At 38.2% G+C, this 26,147-nt stretch overlaps 1 protein-coding gene across 1 annotated transcript; it reads left to right on the top strand.

The window, feature by feature from the left end:
* The first annotated feature begins 6,673 nt into the window (after nt 1-6,673).
* On the top strand, nt 6,674-25,660 carry LOC139719924 (uncharacterized). Its single transcript, XM_071631309.1, has 4 exons — nt 6,674-6,829; nt 12,257-12,376; nt 16,361-16,679; nt 23,852-25,660. Exons 2-4 carry the CDS (start codon nt 12,287-12,289, stop codon nt 24,130-24,132), a joined length of 690 nt encoding a protein of 229 aa, XP_071487410.1. The 5' UTR covers nt 6,674-6,829; nt 12,257-12,286; the 3' UTR covers nt 24,133-25,660.
* Nucleotides 25,661-26,147: the final 487 nt, after the last annotated feature.

Here is a 26,147-nt window from a genome sequence, read left to right on the forward strand (position 1 = left end):
GACTCCACTGGGAAACCCTCTTAGTGTACTTAGATGATGTAATTGTTTTCGGTAGTTCAGTACCAGAGGAACTCGAGAAACTGAAACAAGTGTTCCAAAGATTGAGACAAGCAAACCTGAAACTGAAACCAAAGAAGTGTCACTTGTTCAAAACTAAGGTGTCTTACCTTGGGCACGAAGTATCGAACCTAGGAATATCGACTCAGACAGAGAAAACCGAGGCAATCAAAAACTGGCCAACACCAACAAATGTCAAAGAAGTTAGAAGCTTTCTTGGGCTAGCCTCGTATTACAGACGCTTTGTTAAGGACTTCGCCTCTATCGCGAAACCTCTTCACCAGTTAACCGAAAAGAAACGTGCCGGGCGGTTCGAATGGAGTCCCGCTTGTCAAAACGCATTCGATGAACTGAAGAATAGACTAACAACTACTCCCATCCTTGCGTACCCTACTTTAGAAGGAGAATTGATCCTTGACACTGATGCTAGTAAAAACGGTATCGGTGGGGTACTTTCTGTAGTCTTGGATGGACAAGAACGGGTTATCGCTTACGGAAGCAAAGTCCTAAGTAAAGCCGAACGTAACTACTGCGTCACGCGTAGGGAATTACTAGCAATAGTCACTTACTTGAAGCATTTCAAACAGTACCTTTACGGTAGACATGTCAAAGTGAGAACTGACCACGGAGCCTTGCGATGGCTCACCAACTTCAAACAACCTGAGGGCCAACTAGCCCGATGGCTTGAGGTTATATCGGAGTATGACATTGAGATAGTTCATAGGGCTGGCCGCAGCCATGCCAATGCAGATGCACTTTCGAGACGACCTTGTACACAATGTGGTAGAGAAACTGAATGTGAACTTGAAACTAACGAACTAAACTTTGGTCGAACTTGTGTTATTCAGTTGTCGGATGATGGTAGTTTTGTTGAGATAAGGAAGGCTCAACTAGATGATCCAAGTCTAAGGCCAGTCATAGAGGCTTTAGAACGCGGAATTAAGCCGACAAAAGAGGAAATGTCTCCTCTCTCGTTTAGAACCAAAGTGTTAGGTCACTGGGGACAGTTGCATATGTGTAATGGAGTTCTTTTCCGGAAATGGGAATCGGAAGATAGTAGGACTACTAGAGATAGACTAGTTTTGCCGAAATCTATGGTACATGAAGTTTTACAGGAACTTCACTCCGGAGCTTTTGGTGGACATCTCGGGTCTACCAAAACGCTAAAGAACGCTCAGCTTCGTTATTATTGGGTCGGGATGAAAGCAGATGTTAGATCTTTCATTCGACTATGTACCGCATGTAGTAGGCGGAAAACTTATCGGAAGAAACGAAGAGCACCGTTGCAACAGAGACAATCTGGCAGTCCGATGGAGCGGATTGCATTAGATATTTTAGGGCCCCTTCCGTTGACCTATGATGGCAATAGGTATATTTTGGTGGTAGCAGATTACTACACTAAGTTTGTTGAGGCCTATGCCATTCCTGATGAACAAGCGCATACCGTTGCGCAGAAGTTAGTAGAGGAATTTGTCTGCCGATATGGTGTACCGAAGGAAATTCATACAGATCAAGGTCGTAATTTCGAGTCGAATTTGTTTCAAGAAGTCTGCAAGCTCATAGGTGCAAAGAAAACATGAACTACTCCGTACAATCCAAAGTCAGACGGAATGATAGAACGTTTCAATAGGACATTGTTAGGAATGCTAGCCACGATGATCGACCCTCTTGAACACCAGCAAGACTGGGATCGTTATATCCCATTTGCCACCGCTGCCTATAGAAGCACTGTTCATGAGACAATCCAAGAAACCCCGAATATGATGATGTTTGGCCGCGAGGTTACCCAACCCATAGATCTGGTAGCACGACACTCTGCCCCTGAATTGCGCACAGATTATGCTGCCGAACTTAGAGACCGTATGGAAGACACCCATACACGGGTGACCAAACACGGCAAAACGAATATGACACGACAGAAGAGAAATTACGATAGGCAAACGTCAGGTGAAACTTTCAAAGTCGGACAGTTTGTGTGGCTTCGGAACGACTTTCGTAGGAAGGGTGTAAGTCCCAAACTAACTAACAGATGGGAAGGCCCATTCAGAGTTACCACTCGACTCTCTGACGTAACTTACCGAATTCAACTCACTCCCAGAAGCAAACCAAAGATAGTACATTTCGACCGTCTCAAACCCTACACAGGGGAAGAACTAGCCCCATGGCAAGAGACGCCATCAGATACCCACTTGATTGAAGGGGTTACTTCAGACCATCCAAGTGATGACGACAATGATGAAATTCTGAGTAACCTACCTTCCGAACGAACCGACTTGACATCCTTCCAAACCCAACAATCCAGACGCTATCCTTTAAGGGCTAGAAGACCCCCTGACTATTTCTACTAGCCCATCCCATCACCCCAGGGACTTCCCATCCCCTTCACCCAAGGGAACTCCCCTTCTCCTTCCCTACCCCCACCCTGATTTCGCCGATTAAAGATCCCAGTCGGCCCACTCAATCCCGACCTCGGTTGCTGTTCCAATGGACTTGGCCGGCCGGCCTACCTGCTGAAGTGGCAAAGGAGCCGCTTCTACCTTCGCCAGTCTCGAAGCCTGACGTCGACTTCACCCTCGTCAACCCTGAAGCCCCAGACCCCGAAGGATTGACGCTCCGTGTTTTTCGTCGGATTCCTCTTCTCTCCGCATCCTGCCGCGCCTGTGGATCTCTGCACGTCCAGTGTTCTTATTATGCGATGTATTTATCTCTGAATGATGCATGAATCTTTCTACCGTATCTATCTGTCTTCACCTTTTATCTTTCCTATTCACTCTTGTCACTTCCTTCTTTTCTCTCTTTCACCCTCTCTCTGTTTTTCTTGTATCATTCAGTGCATGTTTATATTCTCATGAGATGTGTATATATGGAATCTATCTCTGAAAGATAGATGTTTCTACCGTATCTTTCTCTCTCCTTCTTTCCTTCCTCTCTCTTCTCCTCTTTCTGTCTCTGTTTTCTCCTATCCTTCAATGCATGTGAATCATTTGTAACGCCACTGAAATTGATGTTTGGTGTTTTCAATGTTTAAGATTATTAATAATTTCTTCGAGGAAACCCGAACTTGTTCTCAAAATAATCACCGGAATGTGGTGAATAGAATGGCTAATTTGGTAAGTATTAGCCGTTGCTTCCTGAAGTAAGTATCTTGACGCACATTTTCACTTGAAGTTTATGGATTATGGATATTTGGTATGAATTGACTGTTTTGGAGTGTGCGTAGTTTTTGGTGTTTGATGTGACTCAGAGGAGTTTGTTATTGGATGGTTGTATAAGGGCCCACATTCACATATTCAGGAAGCAAAGGCTAATGTCTATCAAATGCTTATGTTTTACAGATCAAAGTTGGGACTTTGATGATATTGTTATGATTGTATTCTATATTTGGAAATAAATGAAGTGGCCTATTACACTTCCGTAAATTGTCTCCTCGAAGAAATTCGCTATTTTATAAGCATGAATAGGTAGGTTCTGATGAATTTTAAGCTTATAAATGCGAGGACGCATTTCAGAGGGAGGAGGGCTGTGTAACGAGCCAACCTCGTTACGAACAGTCAGACAGTTTTTAATCGAAGTTTGCGACATTCACTGTTGATTCCTGACTTGACTACTTGACCTAGAGGTCTATAGAGGTTTAACGTAGCTGAAATTGTTTTGCTTGGATATGTGTTATAAGTATAGAAATGGTTAATGCACATTGCATTCAGCAACTTCATACATTCTTTAAGGTATTGAAGAATGTAGGGAATACCCGTTTGTTATGAACTTACGGCCAGGAATATATTGGTAATTGAAGGATTTAGTATGTGTAGCGAATATTTGAGTGGTAACTTACCCCATGTTGACAGAAATATGAAGGAATATGGAGTTTGAAGACGATGTTAAGTTCTTACGAAGGATCCAAAACATTGCCGATAGATGCGCGTACCGCGTAGTGTTCATTCAGGGTTGTAGACCTTCCCTCGTTCGTTATCATCGATACTTTGGTCATTTATTTCAATTCATATCCAAATTTCTTAAATTCACCATATCTGAGAAAGATAAGTTGCAATTACTGATATATGAACTAGCTTTTGGTGATAGAAGTGAATTTTATTATTCTTCGGAAGCTAACTCGCAAATTGATGCAAGATTGAATGCGAGCTTTGGCTTCGCATCGCTGTGATGACGTAGCCACGTCAACGTGTGATTTGGATCCTCCGTATGTAAAAATTGCTGCTATTTTGGCGATTCTGGTCAATGAGTAGAGAAATTTGGTTTATCTTATGTATCTGGTCATTTGATAAATAACTCACAGTTTACTGTAACACGGATATTATAGTATGGAAAGTGATATTTGTCAAGATAATAAGATATTTGCGACGTCAAACTAGCACAAAATCTACGGTGTGTACAAGTTCAGCGCTTAGCGCATACCGTAGCTACCTCCGCGTAGTGTTTCCCTCGACGTCCGCATTAAGAGTATATAAGCAGGAGAAATTTTAAGATCGAGAGGAGACTCCCGGAGTCCTGCTCCAGGTAACGAGCTACTCTCTGCTCACTCCTCAACACACTACTTTCTTTCTCCCTCCCCCTCCCCTTATGTAGAGGAGACTCTTGGAATTTTACTCCAAGTATCGAACATCTGCTCACTCCTCTACATATCAACTACAACCCCCCCCCCCCCCCCCCTATTTCCCCATGTAAAATTTCAACTTATGTTTTGGGATCTTTTGGCAAATTCAAATTCTACTAGAGCGTAGAGACATGCTTGGTTTTAGTTTCAGGAGATGTTACTGTTAGGAATTCTGGCGAGTCAGAAACTAAGGGGAAATAGAAGAACTTATTCACACGTACAATCAAACGAAGTGTATGCATGGTTCGGTATTACAATTTACGAATTGGCTTAGGCATGCATTAATAAATGAGTATGTAACAGTGGCGATTTTGAAATGTTGTAAATGAAGATTTTTGTTTTTGTTGAACTTGAAATCTGAGTACCACAACCTTGTGTCTTTCTTTGTTTCTGTGTACGACTCACTTGACTTAGTTTCTATTTTCACACACCACACAACCCAAACACATCTACTACTACTACACATCTACTACATACAAACACTACACACACACACACACACACACACACACACACTACACATATATTCCTCTCCTTTTACATTCCATCTTCCCTCCTCGGTCATATACTTTGACCTAAGAACTCATCCCCACCGAGACTATTAGTTTCCGAAGGGTCGATTAACTCTGTATATGTTTTTACCGCTCGGACATTTTGGGCTTAACACCTCGCCCACGGAGTTGATCAATCTTTCTGGAAAACACACAACATCTACACTAATAACTCTCGGTCATTATATTCTGTGGTAGTGGCGACAGTGCGCCCTCAACGACGACGATCAAACAACAAACAACACCTAAAAGGGCGATACACACACAACAACGACCTTAAAAAGCCATCCAAGCCCGCCACAATATCATAGGCCCTATAATATTCATGCATCCATGTCATGATCATATACACATGCATACATTATATATATGTATATATATATATATATATATATATATATATATATATATATAAACATGTATATATGTATGTATATAGATATATATACATACGTACATATATATATATATATATATATATATATTCCTTCTAAACATATTATGTGATAACTATATATATGACGATGCCTATCAATCAACCAATACAACATCAAAAAATCAATCCTTTTCCAATAAAAAGAATATCATCGTACATAAGAATAATCCATACACATTTCCAAAATACCATTCTATATTACTCATCTACATTAATACCATACGGTGTGAGTGTTTTAAGTTTCAAGATCCAGTATGATTCCCGCTTCAGAGTGACTTTATTTGATTTTTTGTGGATAAGTTCAATGCCCGTGACCCGTACATCGTCGATTGTGTGTTCATGTGTGCTGAAATGCTGTGCTACCGGAATTTGCTACCGGAATATATGAGATTAAAACCTAAAATGGCATTAAAACGCTTTATCCTGGCGAGGAAAGCGCATGTTTTAGAGACAAGACACCAAACAGGTTAGTCATCGCATTCTTCATCAGCGACCAGGATGCGATGTGATGTTGGATTAAAATCCGTTTCTGAAGCAGAACATACACACAAGGGTATACATCTGCTCCTGGTCGGACGGATTTCAAAACTAACCTGCTTGTGATGGAATGCGTCTAGTCTGGTAGTGCTGCCACAGTGCATGGTAACCGCGCAGTGTGTCTGTGCGCGTTTGGCGTAGCAACGACGCATCCATGGACTGGTTCCCTCCACGAAGAGCCGAAGATGAAAGGATGAAATCAGTGTTAAAAAACATGACAAAACATATCATATATATATATATATATATATATATATATATGTGATATATATATATATATATATATATATATATATATATGTATACAATTTGTGTGTGCGTGTGGATATGTATGTATACAGTGAATTATATAGATACACACATGCACCAACATTAGCGTTACAGATAATATTCGAGAGCCCTCTTAAGGCTGAATACGTGCAGTTTTGAGCTTCAAATGTTGCTCTTAGACGTGTATAACTACATAGTATCATACTCTGAGACAATAATGACCACCTCTCAGCTGATGGTAAAATGCTACCAGAGTGACTCCCTCCATTATCGTGTAAGCTGAAAATTATGTGAAAGCACCTGCATCGTGCAACGCAGCAATCGATAGAGTACAGTTGCACCATAGCACAGTCGGAGAAAACACAGGTATGTGTATAATATACGGCAATTCGAAACAGATCTACGAGGAGTGCGATGCCTCCTTGTTCAGACACACCGCTGTGTATTGGTAGTGAGGGCTCTTTTCGTTCCTAGGTCAGGGGTGAAGTCCAAGTACACGTTGCACAAGTGACAGGTGATCATCAGACTGACTATGTGATTTGACTATGTGATTTACATTGCGTACGTGCACAATGTGGACTCAAGCAACGGACAACACGCTCACCCTTTAATACGCAATTCTATAGACACAGCATTCAATTCAATTAATGATGATGACTTTTTTGATTTGGCAGGACCTTCTTTTGAACAAAACGAATCAAATATCAATCAAAATGACAATTTTTTGGATAATCATGTTTCTGACAGTTTTAATTCATCGCCGCAAGAATTAGATTATGATTTTGACACAGAGAACCAATTGCAAAGTCCGTCTTCTGAATATCTTACTCAATCCCAATTTACCAATGTTGTCAAGGAATATGATAGTACTACTTTTTCTCTTTTACATTTTAATATTAGAAGTATTAATAAGCATTTTGAAGAATTGAGGTTATTTTTAAATAGTCCCATCATGCATAATATCTCGGCGGTAGGTTTAACCGAAACCTGGCTCTCTCATGACTCCAGTCTTCCCTTCGCTCTCGACGGGTACGATTTAGTGGTTAATAACAGACAAAATAGGGTAGGTGGAGGCGTTGCCATATATGTTAAACAAAATTATGATTATGTAGTCCGTGATGAGTTCACCAGTATGACTGATTTTTTTGAGTCTTTATTTATTGAAATCACAGTTCCAAGCAGCAAAAATATAATCATAGGTGTAGTATATAGACCACCAAACGCGAATACTAAATCATTTTTAGATTATTTTTCGGATCTGGTTAAAAACCCACTTTTTATCAACAAAAATTGTTTTATAATGGGTGATTTTAATATAGATTTGCTAAAACAGAATAATATGTCGCAAGATTTTTTGGAAATATTTTTGTCTGCCTCTTTTTTACCCTTAATATCTAAACCCACACGTATAGTTAATGAATCTGTTTCTTTAATTGATAACATTTTTTGTAACATTCTTCCTCCTCCTGATTCTTTTGTAGTACTCTCAGATATCACCGATCATTTCCCCATCTCGACTGGTTTTTCTTTAAATGAAACAGTTAATAATAAAAACAACAATATATTTAAACGAAGAATTACTTATGAAAGTATAGCTAGGCTAGGTGCTAGCTTAGACACCGCAGACTGGTCCTGTATCCTTGATACAGATGATGTTAATTTGTCTTATGAATATTTTATGAAGATTTTTATCCAACATTTGGACATTTGTATTCCAAAACGTAGAGAAAAATCAGCTAATTACAAAAAAAATACCCAGGCTCCCATGGATTTCAAAATCGCTCCTGCGTTCAATAAATAGAAAGAATAATTTATATTACAGATTTAAAATGAAACGTACTGAGCAATCAAAGTTGAAATACACTAGTTACAAAAATACTTTGACGAAAATTATACGAATAGAAAAGAAAAAATATTATACTAATCAGTTACAATTTTACAGGCATGATATGCAAAATACATGGAAAGTTTTAAAGCAAGCCATGAATATATCAAATGTTAAGTCAGATATTACAAAAATTAGATTTGATGGTGAAATTGTTGAAGATTCTCAACAAATTTGTGATGTTTTGAATAACCATTTTTCTTCAATTGGGGAAAGCCTGGCAAGTAATATTCCTCCCTCCACAAAACATTTTTCCGAATTTTTGGGTGCCCCAAATTCTAGTTCAATATTTTTTAATCCAACATACACTCAGGAGATAATTAATATTGTCTCTGATTTCAGTTCCAAAAAAAAGTGCTGGACACGATGACATCAGCAATTTTCTTTTAAAGGGGGTAATATCGTCAATTGCGGATCCCTTAGCTCATATATTTAATCTATCCCTTTTTAATGGTACCTTCCCCGAAAGTATGAAAATAGCAAAAGTCATCCCCTTGTTTAAAAAAGGTGACAAATTAGATGTAAATAATTACCGACCAATTTCTTTGTTAAGTGCATTGTCAAAAATTCTTGAAAAATTTATTTATAAAAGAACTATCAATTTCTTTAAATTTAATAATATATTTACGAATTCTCAGTTTGGATTTAGGGAGAAACATAGCACCACACATGCATTATTGAGTTTTATAGAAAAAGTGGCACATGCTATCGATAAATCTTCTCATTTGATAGGTTTGTTCCTGGACTTCTCCAAGGCCTTCGACACCATCAATCATGATATTTTACTTAACAAATTACACCATTATGGAGTGCGTGGGAAGGCCTTGGAGTGGTTCAGGAGCTACCTCATGAACAGGAAACAATATGTTTCTTTAAATGGTTGTAATTCACAAATATTAAATATTAAATGTGGGGTGTCACAGGGAAGTTTATTAGGTCCACTGTTGTTTACTGTTTACATAAATGATTTTTGTAGATCATCAGATGTTCTTTCTTTATTCTTTTTGCAGACGACTCAAATCTATTTTTTCACACAATAATCTTTTTACCCTTGTTAATACAATAAATTTAGAATTAGAAAATGTTGCCCAGTGGATAAAAGCAAATAAGCTATCTCTTAACCTTCAAAAAACAAAATATATGCTCTTTAGTAATTCTACTGAGGCATTACCTGTTGATATTGTTTTAGATGGTACTCCACTCGAAAATGTCTCCCATATAAAATTTCTTGGAGTAACAGTTGACAATAAGCTGTCCTGGAAATTTCATATTGACAGTATATGTAAAATTATTTCACGTAATATTGGTATAATTAATAAGCTTAAGTTTTGTTTTCCTTTGTCGTCCCTGCTCGTATTATATTCATCCTTAATATTGCCATATCTAAGTTACGGTATTCTCGCGTGGGGAAATACTTATAAAACATTCTTAGATAAATTACTTTTATTGCAAAAGAAATCACTCCGTGTTATATGTCATACTGCATTTTTGTCCCATACTGACCCACTATTTTATGAGCATAAAATATTGAAAATTAATGATTTGTATTTGTTTAATCTAGGACAATTTATGTATAATTATAATAAAAATAATCTCCCAATATATTTGAAACAATGTTTCAAAGAAATCAATCCATTCATAATTATCCAACACGGCGATCAAATGATTTCCATTTGCCATTTCTGAGAACTTTGTTGGCTCAAAACACATTTATTTACGACGGGCCAAAGTACTGGAATTCACTTCCCAGTAACATTACTACTGCTCAATCTCTGAATTCCTTAAGAATAATTAAAATCATTTTTATTGAAATTTTACAACATTCAACAGAGTTAGTTTCCCTTTATCATCTCAGTCAAGTCATCATTCTTTTTTACATAAGTCCTCCTTTTAAACTATGTCCCTCTCTGTGTTTTAAATATAATGATGTGTTTTTTTTTCTCCTGCATTCTTACCAACATAACTACGTATAATAAATGTTTTGTTCTCTTTTTTTCCTCTTCTTTTTCCTTTCCTTTTCTCTCTTTTTCCTCTTCCCAATCATTTTGATGTCAGTTGACATCGGTTCGTTTATTGTGTTTTATATTGATGTTTTGTGTATTTTTCTGAGGGTCCCATATCGTACAAGCTTTGCTTCTTAGTGGGACCCTCCACTTCCATCCTCATCCTTAGTTGACTTGTATTATACGCTTTACGTATTTAACAAAGATGTAATCACTTCTACTTTTCATTTTCATAATTTTCTTATGTACCTTTTCAAGTTTTGTTCTGTATCACAAATATCCCGTGTATAAGCAATGTACATAAATTTCTTTGTTCATTTTGATGGAGGTGAAAATAAAGTTGAAAGTTGAAAGTTGAATGTGCCCTGTGTGTGTCACGTCGCACCGCTCGTAAACTAGCATTGAGACGATATACGATACAACAGTTGGCACAGTCCCTAGTACATGTCTACGGCATCGACGCAGTCGCCACATTTTCTCAAAGTGTTTAACATCTTGTTCACAGCAGACATATTCAACAACAACAACAAAAATGAATGAAACATTGCGCTCACACTGGACAATGAGCATGTGACATAGATAGTGGTACTACAATATATTGCACTGGATCCATGCAGGTTAGTGTTCCAAATGCGCCGAAATGCACCAAATTCAGTTCATAATCATTATGTTAATTAATATTTGCTGTGTGTAGCGACAATTATGAGGGAGATTTAAAAATCAGAACGATGTCATTATCTGTGATCTCTCGCGGGTCTTCATGTAACCAAATTGCCAATCTTTGGCAATGGGAACCTCTGAAATTCCTACTTTATAATACAAAATTAGCCAAACACATGCACTCCCACCCACCTATAAATACGTATCACATTTTTCTAACTCGTTTTGGTAGAGTTTTCTGCGTGATTTTGTCATGCTTGCCTGTATATACGTCTTAATACACAGGGTATTTTGGAAAGGGAGTTTTCCAACAGCACACATGGACATTCAGGGAATACAGAAATATTTATACGAAACATCACTGAAAGTATCAAGGAGGTATGAACAAACCGTACAAGAAGTTTTGATTTGTTCAAGTTTTAGATTAATTCACTGTGGGATGGGAAGACTTCAACAAAGCATGATATAAACAAAATAGATGTAAAGAAAATTAATGCAAAATGAATTAAAGAATCACTGTTCACACAAAAGTAAATATTTTTACAACCCTACCTCGTTGCAACCGATTGACAAATTGCCTTTTATGGACGTAATAAGCACCGATTATTCAGTGTCTTATAGTATTAGCCATGACGGACACAAAATTTACAGGTACACTATGGCCACCTCCCTGCGTGATTGGCATATACATACTTGGGTTACCACTTATTGTTACTGACACAATATGTAAAAGGAAATACCATCCTCTGTCTGCTGTGGGAGTCGAGTCAAAATCTCTTTCATTATGCAGAAAAAAAAATAAACATAAGGGATATTCTCAGTATATATTTTGTGCTTTTTCGTGGTCCTGACACCAGGAACTCTCGCCACCCAAGACGGCACTTGACTGAACAAACAATTTCAAAATTTATATCTTTGGACTTTACCCTGGCGTTCTGCTGGCATTTCCATATAATTATCCCCTGAAGCTAAATACGTGTATGCACATATCACTGCATATACTGGGGCACCGGGTATGATCCCCGTGAAAACTTGCAGTTCCACAAATTCGTTACTGTAATGTCCCATATAGACTACAGGAAAGATATGAATTAATTTGTGCCACACTATAGATATAGCGTCAGTAATTTCCTGACAATCACGTCAGTCTCTATGTTATTTTGCTCACTTAATTTTGCCATTGCACATTCATTCATATGTTATTTTTTTTTATCACAATGTCTACCTCACTGTACGTTCAAACAGTGGCGCCGTTGAAGTTGAATCAACAATCAAATGTCATCGCCCGGTGTGAAAACTAACATGGAAAGTGATACTAGCTCATCAGACATAGCTAGGAACACTGAAACAACTGCTCTAACTAAGGTATTACATCCATTGTATCGTGTTTTTTTTTCTTTTGCCTCATCTGAGGATTTATTCAAGATTCTATTCAAAAAACACAATCAAAATAATATTATCGTAACGATGTCACATAAAAGTGAGGCAAGCACAATCGTGCATTAGAAGTTCAACAATTCGTTTGGTAACAATAATTGTTCATTTCTCCGTAGTGTTCTTCTATGTTTCATACAACATTGTATTTCTATTCTCGTTCTAATTTCTCTCATAAACACATGCTTTAAAGAACAACTTCTTTTATCATTACTGGTTTCATTCCGTTTCAAAATAAGTTTATAAATACTCCAAAATGCTATTGTCAAAAACAAACTATACTGACTCTTGCACTGTATTTTCAGCAAATGTGAAACGTTGATATTTGTTACTGTTGCGTGGTAATACATCTTGTAACAAACTCCTTACGTATAAAAGAAAATTTTCATTAAGTTTGCATTCAATGAAAGCATGAACAATGTCCTCTTTTACGTTGCAGTTCGGGCACAAATCATCATGACTTAAACCCCATTTGAATAGATTACTTCTCACTGGCAATAAATTATACAACAATTTGAAATTAAGTTCTCGTAATTTGTTTTCTTTTATGTATTCTAAATTATATCTGAATACACTGGCCCAATCAGCTTGGAAATGAAACTTGTTCTCCAAAAATAAGGAACATGTATTGGTTAACGAGTTTTTTGAAGGTATCAAATTATACAAAGCCTTGCTGCTTAGATCCATTATAAAGACTACTTTTTTTGAAACCCACACACTAATTGGTATATACAATACTTTTTCTTTTCTGATATAACTATCAAACATTTTCTTATGTATCATGTTAAACCATATTAATGGTATTGCTTTTTGTAATGTTGCATAATCAAAAATTGCAGTACATTTTCTTCTTTTGAAATTTATTTCTGACATGATGTATTCAAAAGACCGGAAACCATTTATTGTTACTAAATCTCCAAAATAGAGTATGCCAATTTCATACCAATCTTTATAAAACAGCGAATGCTTGTCAAACAATATAAGTTTGTTATACCAAACAATCTGATTTAAAACATCAGTTGACCCACACTTTACACTGTTGATATCTTTCACTGTATAGTACGATATCGTATTTGTTCCCATGCCTGTAAAATTTCTTTATAAAAGTTTGGAACTTTCTTATCAATATCATTAATAATACTCATGTTGTAGTTACAATTCAGCAGCAAAATAATACCACCTAGCAAATCAAACCAATAAGAACACATTTTCTTTCCATATATCTCTTGAGTCATTGAGAAAACGACCCAGCCATTTAAACCGAAAACTTAGCAATTGTTTTTGTATATCCATCATCTTTATTCCACCTTTGTTGAAATCTTCTGTAATAATACTTCGCTTCATTTTTCTCATTTTTTCTTTTCCATATAAACTTAAACACCATATTTTCCAAAATCTTCAAAAATTTAAACGGTATTGAGTCTACCATTTCCAGATGAATAACTTGACTAAGGGCTAAGCTTTTTAAAACAATAACTCGTCCAAAGATGGTTAAACTTCTCTTTGTCCAACTGTCAAGGATTTTTTTGCAACTTGAATAATTTTTGCTCCCAATCTATCTCCAAAGCTGCATCATTATTGGGGTGAATATAATGTCCCAAATATCTAACTGGTTTATTCGACCATTTCAAATACAACTTATCTAAATTCCAACGTTCACTCTGTTTACCGAACCAAATCATAACTGTTTATCTTTGTTAATCTTTGGACCTGCTACATCTCCAAAAGAATATAACTCTTTTAAAATTTCCTCTAACGATTTTTCATCTTGAACAAAAACAAAGTATCATCAGCATATTGTAACAGTTTAAGTTGAAAATCATAGCCTGCTAATTCCATGGGCCGAATACTTCTGTTTTCTCTGATGCTGTTGGCCATGAATTCAGCTGCTAAAATGAATAATAGTGATGACAGTGGACATCCTTGTCGGACTCCTCTTTCAACATCAAAAATTTCCGATATCCAACCATTAATCAATACAGAGCTTGATATGTGCGTGTAAAGAGTACGAATCCATTTTCGAAATGATTCGCCAAAATTTAATCTTTCTAAATACAAACTCAAAGATTCTATATCCAAAACATCAAATGCCTTAGCAAAGTCTGCTAGCATTATTGCTCCGGTTTTACCGCTTTTCATAAAATATTCAATGATATCTTTCGTTAACCTTACATTGCGGGCAGCTAAGCGGCCCTTTATGTATCCTGTCTGAGTGTCATTCACAATACCGCCAATGACCTTTTGTACCCTTATACGGCCAAAACTGCTGCTACATTGTCACAGTTGAGTAGAGTGATAGGTCTCCAGTTTTTCAGCTGTTGACTGTCACCTTTTTTAAATAACAATGTGATGAGACCTTTGTTTGGGTATTTGACATCATTCCGGATAAATAATTTTCATTCAAGGCTTCTACGAGAAACGCTTGTATTCTCGGCCAGAACACCTGATAAAACTCTGCAGAAATTCCATCTAGACCGGGTGCCTTATCTTTTTGCATAGCAAATACAGCTTTTTTACATTCTTCTTGTGTGAGTAACCCTTCACACATTGCCTTATTTTCGTCAGAGAGACGCTTGATATTTTGTGAACATGTGTAATTGTCCATAGTTTTTCTGGTTTGTGTTTCTTTTTTGTATAATTTTGAATAAAAATCAACAATCTCTTTCAGTATCTTTTCATGTCCTTCAATGATACGATTATCCTTATCACATTTCAAATGTGTAATTTCATTTTTCTTTGCATTCATCTTTTCTAAGTTCAAAAAGTATTTCGTGCTTTTTTCTCCTTTCTCAATCCACCTTGTTCGAGCTCGTATACCAGCTCCCTTGGCTTCGTATTTATAAATCTTCTCCAACTTCTCTTTGACATCAGAATAAGAACTTAATACCTCTTCATTACACTCATTCACATCAATACATTTTTCAAGTTCAGCTAGTTTTGCTTCAAATGACAATTTGGAGTCTTTCTTTCCAAGTGCCTTTTTCTTACAATATTTCTGTGAAAATTCACGAACTTGAACTTTAAACATTTCCCATCTCATTTGCACAGGCTAACAATTTGTTGAAAATGTATCGTGTTGCTCAACCTATAGCCATGGACCTACGTAGGTCCATGATCACAGCTTGTTTACGGTAGCGAGATAAATCACCAGGAGAATACGTATACATACATACATACATACGTATATTAGTGTACGTGCATGCATGCATGCATGCAACTGGCATTTCTCAAAAATCAATAACACTCCATTTGAAAAATAATATAATGGAAGAGCACATCCAAAAGCAATCTTAAACTGGATTGAAAAAATGTGCATCGAATTATTTTATGATTATTACTACTTTGTTTATGACACAAAGGCTCACAGTGCATGCAAGTTAAGGGCTCATGAATTCATCAAATCCGGAATACGAACTGATAAACTCTTTTCAACACATTACATAAAGATTGAAATTTGCATAGGCCTAGAGGATGATTTTCATTATCCTAAAGATCAAATACTGCAATTATGGAAAGAGTGGATTGATATCCGCAACGATGCGACTGTATTGCATTCAGTGTAGACATTGCCGAGCAGCCAGCAATTGTGTTAATAAAAAACGGGTTTGAAATCATTAGAAATACTCTGTTTTACCACATGCTGTTCATAAGCGTGCTTACACATTTTGCTTCAGTTGCTATTTGACTTAAGAAAAATTCCACACTATCTATTTATGTTTATTGTTACATTCTCCAAGCATGTGCCACGCCCTATATAGATTCTACGAGTGTAAAACACTAATTTTCATTTTAAGGCACTTACATGACTTAACTACGCTGAACAAGAGCTTTGAAAGTTCCAGTCAAGTGCACCAAATTGTATCCACGAATCGCAGTTCTGTTTTTACCTGTATTCCAATTACTTCTGTCCTGCAGACGCAGCAGCTTTCTGATGGAAAGAAACAAGGGAAACAGAGGAAGAAGAAGAAGCAGAAGAGAGTGACAGTCACCGTTGGCACTACGGGCGGCTCAGAACGAGTTGCAGGCCTCATAGCATTGTTACGAAGCATGGTCATGGGATATGTTGTCAACTATAGAGAGATACCCTATAATGTCTCCGACATGGATCAGGTCGAGTTCGATGACATGGAAGTATTCATTCTATGTCATTCCATCACCAACAGGCGGCTGTCGATCACTGACGTCACAGATTCTCTCTATGATCAATTACTAGGAAGAGCGAATCGTGTACTAGGTATGTATACGTTAGAGTCTGTCGACACGTTGCAATAATATGAGTGTGTTTTTTCCCAGTCTAGATCTTACGCTAAAACAAGTTTATCTCTTCATACCGAATCGTGTAAGTACAATAGTAGTCAAGAACTATACTCGTCTATAGTCAGACATCAGAGGCAAATTCACATTTTTTCAAATTCAAATTCTAATTCAAATGAATTTATTAGGAATTTTCCGCATCTAATATAATACAAATGCAGTAAGTCAGATATCAGCTAATTCCCTTAACTTGATACATGTATAATGTACTTTTTCATTTTCGCTTTAAAAGAAAAAAAGTGATGTGCATGCTTTAATTTGTTCGGGAAGAGAATTCCATATATCCGGTCCACGGTGTCGGATAGATCTATGAGCGACAAGTAGCTTCGGGTTATGTAGATGAATGTCATTGCAATGACGAGTAGGATAGGAATGTACTTTGCTATTTTAGATGAAAGTATCATGAAAGAACGATAGTAAATTGTTGCTGATTGTAAATGATACCAGGAAACAACAAACGACCTCATATCCAGAAAAGTTTCAATTCCTTGATGCAAGTTTGAAAAAAAAAAGACTATTTAACGCTTGCTTCAGCAGTAATTCTAGAATCAAACACGGGTGACAATTCGTTAGCTAGTCAACCGAGCCACGATTTGTTATTCCATTAATCCCTTATATAACACTTAACAAACCTGACTTACACCTTTTTAGTCTCCGTTCGTAGGCCCTCCAGGCTTTAAAAAAGACTTTAAAAAAAGATTTAACACACTCTTATGCTGATTTGATGTCTAAATAGTGAAAACGTGATTTATATCCTGCTTTTTTGTTGTTGTTGTTGAGAATACTGACCATTATGATTGCAGTAATACAGGGGCGTCACCAGCTTTTTTTCAAGGGGGGTGCGTTTTGACACTAAATGTAACGAGATTTTTTTTTTTTTTTGACAGACATTTGGAATATAGGAAGCTCTCAATCCCTAGACTTTAACTGTTTTTTTGTGTGTTTTTTTTTTGAGGGAAACCAAGCGGGGAAAGGGCACCGGCGTATCTAGGATTTCATCTTGGAGGGGGGGGGGGGTGTTAGTATGCGAGGGGGGGGGGAGGGTGTGGAAGTGCCTGTTGTCCCCCCCCCCCCCTCCTCCCACGGTGAGAACTTTTTGCATTTTGATGTTGTAAATGGTGCAATTTGATGCAGGCTTTTTTGCGTGTCACACTTGTTTAAGGTAGCAGTACATTTTGATGGAAATTGTTGTTGAACAAATTACTGGCAGCAATATCAGGAGAAAGGCATAACGACTAACGAAAATTTTGACATTTTACAGTCCAAAAACAGCCGTTTATAGCCATATTTTTTGCTTTGGAAATTAAGGGGGGGGGGCGCACCGGGCGCAACTGCTGGCAATTACTGGCAGCAACATCAGGTGAATGGCATAACAATTAAATGCGAGCGAGCGGAGCGAGCGAGCTTGAAAATTTTGACATTTTACAGTAAAAAAAACACTGCCGTTTGTAGCTATATTTTTTTCGCTTTGGAATTTAAGGGGGGCGCATCGTGCGCAACTGCTGGCATTTACTGGCAGCAATATCAGGAGAGCATAACGATTACATGCGAGCGAGCGGAACGAGCGAGCTTGAAAATTTTACATTTTACAGTCCAAAAACTGCCGTTATAGCCATATTTTTTCGCTTTGGAAATTAAGGGGGAGGGGGACACCGGGCGCAACTGCTGGCAATTACTGGCAGCAACATCAGGTAAATTGCATAGCGATTAAATGCGAGCGAGCGAAGAGAACGAGCTTGAAAAATTTGACATTTTACAGTAAAAAAAAATGCCGTTTGTAGCTATATTTTTTCGCTTTGGAAATTAAGGGGGGGGGGGGGCGCACCCGGGGCGCAACTGCTGACAATTACTGGCAGTAACATCAGAAGAATTGCATAAAGATTAAATGCGAGAGAGTTTGAAAATTTTGACATTTTACAGTCCAAAAACTGCCGTTTGAAGCTATAGAAAGATCTTTTTTTTTTTTTTTTTGCTTTCGAAATTAAGGGGGGCGCACCGTGCGCAACTGTTGGCAATTACTGGCAGCAATATCAGGAGAATTTAAATGCGAGCGAGCTTAGCAAGCGAGCTTAAAAATTGTGACATTTGACAGTCCCCAAACTGCCGTTTGTAGCTATATTTTTTCGCTTTGGAAATTAGGGGGGGGGGGGGACACCGGGCGCAACTGCTGGCAATTACTGGCAGCAACATCAGGTGAATTGCATAGCGATTAAATGCGAGCGAGCGAAGAGAGCGAGCTTGAAAAATTTGACATTTTACAGTAAAAAAACCTGCCGTTTGTAGCTATATTTTTTCGCTTTGGAAATTAAGGGGGGGGGGGGGCGCACCCGGGGCGCAACTGCTGACAATTACTGGCAGTAACATCAGAAGAATTGCATAAAGATTAAATGCGAGAGAGTTTGAAAATTTTGACATTTTACAGTCCAAAAACTGCCGTTTGAAGCTATAGAAAGATTTTTTTTTTTTTTTTACTTTCGAAATTAAGGGGGCGCACCGTGCGCAACTGTTGGCAATTACTGGCAGCAATATCAGGAGAATTTAAATGCGAGCGAGCTTAGCAAGCGAGCTTAAAAATTGTGACATTTGACAGTCCCCAAACTGCCGTTTGTAGCTATATTTTTTCGCTTTGGAAATTAGGGGGGGGGGGACACCGGGCGCAACTGCTGGCAATTACTGGCAGCAACATCAGGTGAATTGCATAGCGATTAAATGCGAGCGAGCGAAGAGAGCGAGCTTGAAAAATTTGACATTTTACAGTAAAAAAACCTGCCGTTTGTAGCTATATTTTTTCGCTTTGGAAATTAAGGGGGGGGGGCGCACCCGGGGCGCAACTGCTGACAATTACTGGCAGTAACATCAGAAGAATTGCATAAAGATTAAATGCGAGAGAGTTTGAAAATTTTGACATTTTACAGTCCAAAAACTGCCGTTTGAAGCTATAGAAAGATTTTTTTTTTTTTTTACTTTCGAAATTAAGGGGGCGCACCGTGCGCAACTGTTGGCAATTACTGGCAGCAATATCAGGAGAATTTAAATGCGAGCGAGCTTAGCAAGCGAGCTTAAAAATTGTGACATTTGACAGTCCCCAAACTGCCGTTTGTAGCTATATTTTTTCGCTTTGGAAATTAGGGGGGGGGGGACACCGGGCGCAACTGCTGGCAATTACTGGCAGCAACATCAGGTGAATTGCATAGCGATTAAATGCGAGCGAGCGAAGAGAGCGAGCTTGAAAAATTTGACATTTTACAGTAAAAAAACCTGCCGTTTGTAGCTATATTTTTTCGCTTTGGAAATTAAGGGGGGGGGGGGCGCACCCGGGGCGCAACTGCTGACAATTACTGGCAGTAACATCAGAAGAATTGCATAAATATTAAATGCGAGAGAGCTTGAAAATTTTGACATGTTACAGTCCAAAAACTGCCGTTTAAAGCTATAGAAAGATCTTTTTTTTTTTTGCTTTCGAAATTAAGGGGGGCGCATCGGGCGCAACTGTTGGCAATTACTAGCAGCAATATCAGGAGAATTTAAATGCGAGCGAGCTTAGCAAGCGAGCTTGAAAATTGTGACATTTGACAGTCCCCAAACTGCCGTTTGTAGCTATATTTTTTCGCTTTGGAAATTAAGGGGGGGGGGGGCGCACCGGGCGCAACTGGCGGCAACTACTGGCAGCAACTTTACGACTAAATGCGAGCGAGCGGAGCGAGCGAGCTTGAAAATTTTGACATTTTACGGTCCGCAAAAACTGCCGTTTGAAGCTATATTTTTTCGCTTTGGAAATTAAGAGGGGGGGGGGGGTGGGGAAGCCTGGTGCGCCCCTCCCCCTTGATCCGCCACTGGTAGTCAAGGGTGTCGGTTTATGTTCATGACTGGGGGAGGTATGACCAGCGAGGTGGCGTCGAAGTGACCAAGCGGGGGAAGGATGTCCAAGATCTGCACTTTAGAGCATCCCATCGGTGCGTGTTTGTTTGTGTGTATGTATTATATACATGGAAAAGTTAGGAATTAGCCCAGGTCAAGTCTTTTTATTGGCAATGCAAGACATTTTTATACAGACTACTATGTAAAGCAACACTGCAAAATCAATGATCTAGCTTTGATATAACGAAGCGTAAGGTACAAAGGTGTACATACATCACATTGCGCAACATTGTAGCGACTCTTTGCAACATTGTAGCGACTCTTTTTGCCGTTCGGATGTTCTGAGTACACTGCGCACATCCTGCTTATATGCAGAATGCCAACCAGGAATCACGCTGATTCACAATCTTTTGTCGGGTCCGGGCTTTTTGAACAATGTTTCACACTATATACCTATTTTATTATGGTTAAAAGAAATCATAGAAAAATATCTTATTTCTTGATGACCCTTTCATCCTAAAGCAGTTTACTAACCCTTGAATTACTATTTTGGTAAGTCTTTTTTTTAAACCAGCGGATGGGGGGGGGGGGGGGGTGACGCACCCTCCGTAGTTATGCCACTGCTTTTGGGTGAAATAATTGGACAGATTTCTAACAAAAAAAGCAAGAAAATCTTTTCATCGCGTTAATTATGATTATGTGGGGTGGGGCAAATGGTGCGCTTGCCTTCCAATATTTTTATGGGGACAACATTTTGTTTTCTTTCAAAAGCAAGAAAATCTTCTCATTTCGGGAATCATTAACAAGGGGGGGGGGGCAAAATTAAAATATGCTTGCCCCTCCAATATTTTCATGAGGGTAACTTTTTGTTTTTCTGTCAAAAAAAAGGTAAGAAAATCTTCTCGTTTCTGGAATTATGGAGGCTAAGGCGCACTCTTGGGCTGGCAATATGGATTGGTCAGAAGTAACGTATAGACCCTACATACTTGTAAGTAGCATACGTACATATACGTGCTCCGTATCGTGCGGATGTACAGTACGGTTGATAAATAGTAAACACTGGATAGAATACTAGTAGATATGTATAAAAAAATCATTGCTGCCAGAACCAGGGGTGCGAATTGTTTTTGCCCACGGTTCTTTTTTTCTTTTTTTTCCCCTGGTGCAAAATATTAAAAAAAAATAGAAAAGAATAATTATTTAGCGTCCGGCGTTGAGGTCGCTCGCAGACTGAAGTTTTTTTTTTTTGTTTTGTTTGTTTGTTTTTTGTTTTGTTTTTTTTAGGGGGTGCGTTCGCACCCAACGCACCCCCCCTGGTGACGCCCATGTAATACCTTACTTTTTCAGATTTTGGATGTAATATTTTATGAAGAATACAACCCCCGATATCACGCTATCTAAACTAAATGTGTCATGACAAGCTTGATATGTTAATCTAAATCACGTTTAAATATTTGTCATACTGTCAGACAATATTTGAATGACTAATGACAGACTCAGCAAGATTGTCGAACGATTTGTAGATCTGTTGTACTAGAGACTTAATAGTGCAATGTTAGCGACTTGTTTTTAATAAATTCAAATGAAATTTAGAGCATAATCATAATGACAATATTTTGTAGATGTGCGCAACAGATTTTGTACAAGTGGTAGAAAGAAGAAAAATGCAAATAATGACATAATAGTGAAAATTGGGCATTCAAAAAAGTATCGTCCAAACTCTGTATGGCAAAATATGTATTTATATAAGTAGGCCTATTAACATATATACATGATACCTTTTGCACGAGTGACAGACAATGCATTGATATTACAAAGACATAAGTTATATGCCAAAAGGAAACAATCCAGACGGAAACATTTTTTAAAATAATTCACATGTAATATGTCATTCAATGCGGTCTTTGTGTTTATGTTGCTGTTCTGTCGTCGAGTATCGCACGACGATTAAAACAATTCATTTCATTTTGAAGAGTCATGTTTTTCTCGCATACTATACAATCAAATATACGAGAGAATGCATTTGGAAATGTAGTGTCATAACAACATCCGAAAAAAGCGGATATTGCCATCCCGATATCAAATTACGTGAATGTATTATACAAATGATGCACAGGATAGAGTGCGTTAGTGGAGACGTATAGTGCACTCGAGGGTATTTACAATTGTGAAACATGCACTACATTGTAAATACCCGAGAGTGAGCTACGCCTCCACTAACGCCACGAAATAATCCTGTGCATCATTTGTTTTATAAAATGGGTCGAAAATTCGAAAACTAACAGCATTTTTCAGCGTTTTTTACGTACCTTTGTGGGTCAAGACGTTCGAAGATGTTCGTCCCAAACATTTACGCACGTCGCACTCGGAAATCCCGCACATACAGTATAAGTATGATGGGGGGGGGGGGGGGGGGGGTTCCGGACACTTAAGTTCCCGCATGAAAACGTACTTATTTTACATAAAATATGCACCCTTTACCTTAAAGACTTGATATAGACTCCTCATATAGGCCTACTAGACAACATACTCTGAAAACGGCGTGAGAATTAACCTGCTAAATCGTTGGATTTGCCCTTCAAAGTGACTCTATGTACGCGTCCGGTCCCACAACGCTTGGTCTACTGTACGGTACAAAGTGTACGTATATAAGAATATACGGACGCCACACATCCCGTTATGCACAAGGGAAGAAAGGCCGGCCGGCCGCAAGCCCGAACTAGAAGTTGTTTACAGGATTGACAGCGCGTATGCATGCAATTCAAAGGAGCCGCCGCGCGCACAGACGATCGGCAATAGGATTTAACACCCAGTGCAATGGGACTAGAATAACTAAAGCACACGTGACTCATTTCAGCGCTTCCTATTGGCTACATTCTTGAACCCATTTTATAAATACCAATTAACACTCAAAAGCAGACATAATCTACACTGAGATAGAGATGCCAAATTCAACATCTTAGTTTTTGAGTTGCTTGTCCTCTTGCGAGGCTTCTGAAGGAAAAGCAGCATATTAAACTGTGAGATACAGATCAAAGTCAGATCTCTTCTAAGCAGACAGTATAGTAAGACCTAGACGGGAATGGAGCAAGGGGAGCCGAAAATATTCCCTATTTGTGGTACACACGGTGACAGAGTGTGCATAGTCATCTGTAACACCATGAATGATAAAATCAGGTATAGGGATATTGATTTGTTCCTTACATCATTCTCAATTATGATCTTCTTTGTCAGGCAAGGAAAATGTGATCATCGTTGCGTACGACTACAAAGATAACGAACTTCAAGCCAACGTTCTTGGAAGCAGACTGGAGACTTTCAAGATCCAGCAGCCGACAGCGTGCAGTTATTCATCCGTTGTGGTGTTTGCCGGAGAGTGTGCTTCCTCACCGCCGGAGCTGCCAGATGTAATGCTGGAGGAATTGCGCAGCAGTTTACAGGCATCAAACCCTCGCAAAAGAAGTTGCATTCGTCGATTTTGTCGTCTCTTAAGGCGGTGGTGTTGTTGCTGTTGACGCTTTTAAACATTCGATAATACCATCATGAAATATTGTAAATTAATCAAACAGTATAAGACTTCATATTGCACTTGACCTTGAAGGCATAATTTACCATTTGCAGATGAAACAAAAACCCAGCATTAGTGCTATAAATGTGAGATAGGGATAGAAACAACCACTGTAAAAATTCAAATCCGTATAATCGATGTTAGATATTGTTAAATGCACAAAATGTTAACAAAGTTATGATAAAAAAATGTTTCCAGACTAAACCTTCTACAGTTATGGTTTGTTGAGAAGAATACTGATATCTCCTTATATTTTAGGTTTTATTGCAAAACATTTATATGGTAGAATGTTTTGTAATACAACAGACCTACACATAATGCATCAAATGCGATATCTTGAACTTTTTTTTTAATCACTGCTCCCGAAGGTAAACAGGACCTTTAACGTTTTCTGCGAACTTAATGCGATTTTCTGCCTTGCATGTCCAGTTGGGTCTCTTCAATTTCAATTCAATTTCAGTTCAAAGTTTATTTCATTTTTCGACAAAACATATAAGTTACACTTCTTTTGACAACAGAGAATAAGGTAAACAGAACATTATGTATTGAAAAGAATGTACAACAATTGAGGACATTATAGTTATTATATATACATTGTAGAAAACAAGAAACAAAAGTGCGAAAAATGGAGAGACCCACTAAAAAGACAGAGCTTGTAGAGCTTCAACTGCATTCAACCGCACACTGCGGTCTGACGAGCTGCATACATACCCTGGTGTTTGGTGACAGATGAGGGACTTTCTTTCATTCAAATCTTAAACACGAGCACGTTTTACTTAATACCAACCATGCAGCTACGGTGCATGTTTTATATTTACGCTATAGGGCCACGCAATTTTCCTGTAAACCATGTCATTACACATGCACTATTGACAAGATCGAAGTGGGACTCGTTTATATAGGCCTTTAAAGGAAAACCACCATCCCTATTTACAATATCAATTCCAGTAGAGCCTATACAGACAGTTTCATTTCGTCCGTCGAGAATGTATGTATAATTGTTTGCCTCCGAGGTAAATCATACCGAGTGTAAAAGATCGAATTATTCTCGGAGTATAATTATCCTACCCAACCCCCCAATGACTGTTTGTCGTCTTTTAGGTACATTTTTCTTTGCACCTATACATGTGTCTTCCTGTATTCTGTACATCCAAGATTTAATGTATGATACCTATCTGCTATTTGTGCACATGCTTATCATGATACTGTTAGCGATGTGCGTTAAACATGTAAACGCATGGAGTTTATCCTCTATAACTATTCACTGTATAATCAAGAAGCGTGTGGGGTATTTTGTTAGACAAGATTAAATTCCATCTCTCATGAGTAACAATGGGTTCGATATATGCGTGCTTGACGTGCATTGGATACCAGAGACGACATGGGCTGGTATATCGCAAACAGTCTATAGCAGCATCCACCCACCGGGGATAGACCAGTTGTAAATCATCCTCGGATTGTTTGGTATTCTTCACGTCGTGTTGCTCGAAAACGCTATAAAACTAATGAATATACTGTAAATAGCATGTGCCTGTCAATGAATAAGCCAGTTCGCAGTTCCACTTTGGGCATGAGCAGAAAAAATGTCACCAACAGGCGTGTGGGTTTTCGAATTCACTGGCAGAAACATCTGTGATGTAATGATTATTCACGCGATCCTCTACTTTTGCTTACCAGCACATCCACCTGACTGCAAAAGTGGTATTTGGCAATATCAATGAAAAAGAGTGTTAATACATCTAATTCCAAATAGTTAAATGGATGCTTTCACAGGTGTTAATTGACGGATCATTCTGGTCATCTGGTCGCTACGCAAGTTCATTCTTTGTTTGAACAAGATTGATCAATCCCACAAATTGTTACGTTGAGCTTATGCAATATGTCGCTCTGAAAACGAATGAAGTGCTCCTAACCGACTGAGAAAAAGAAAGGTCATTCGTACCATTGTACCATGAACTATAA

This window comes from Diadema antillarum, unplaced genomic scaffold (genome assembly GCF_040938485.1).
Source record: "Diadema antillarum isolate AM-2024a unplaced genomic scaffold, OU_Dant_1.0 scf00000116, whole genome shotgun sequence".
NCBI lineage: Eukaryota > Metazoa > Echinodermata > Echinoidea > Diadematoida > Diadematidae > Diadema > Diadema antillarum.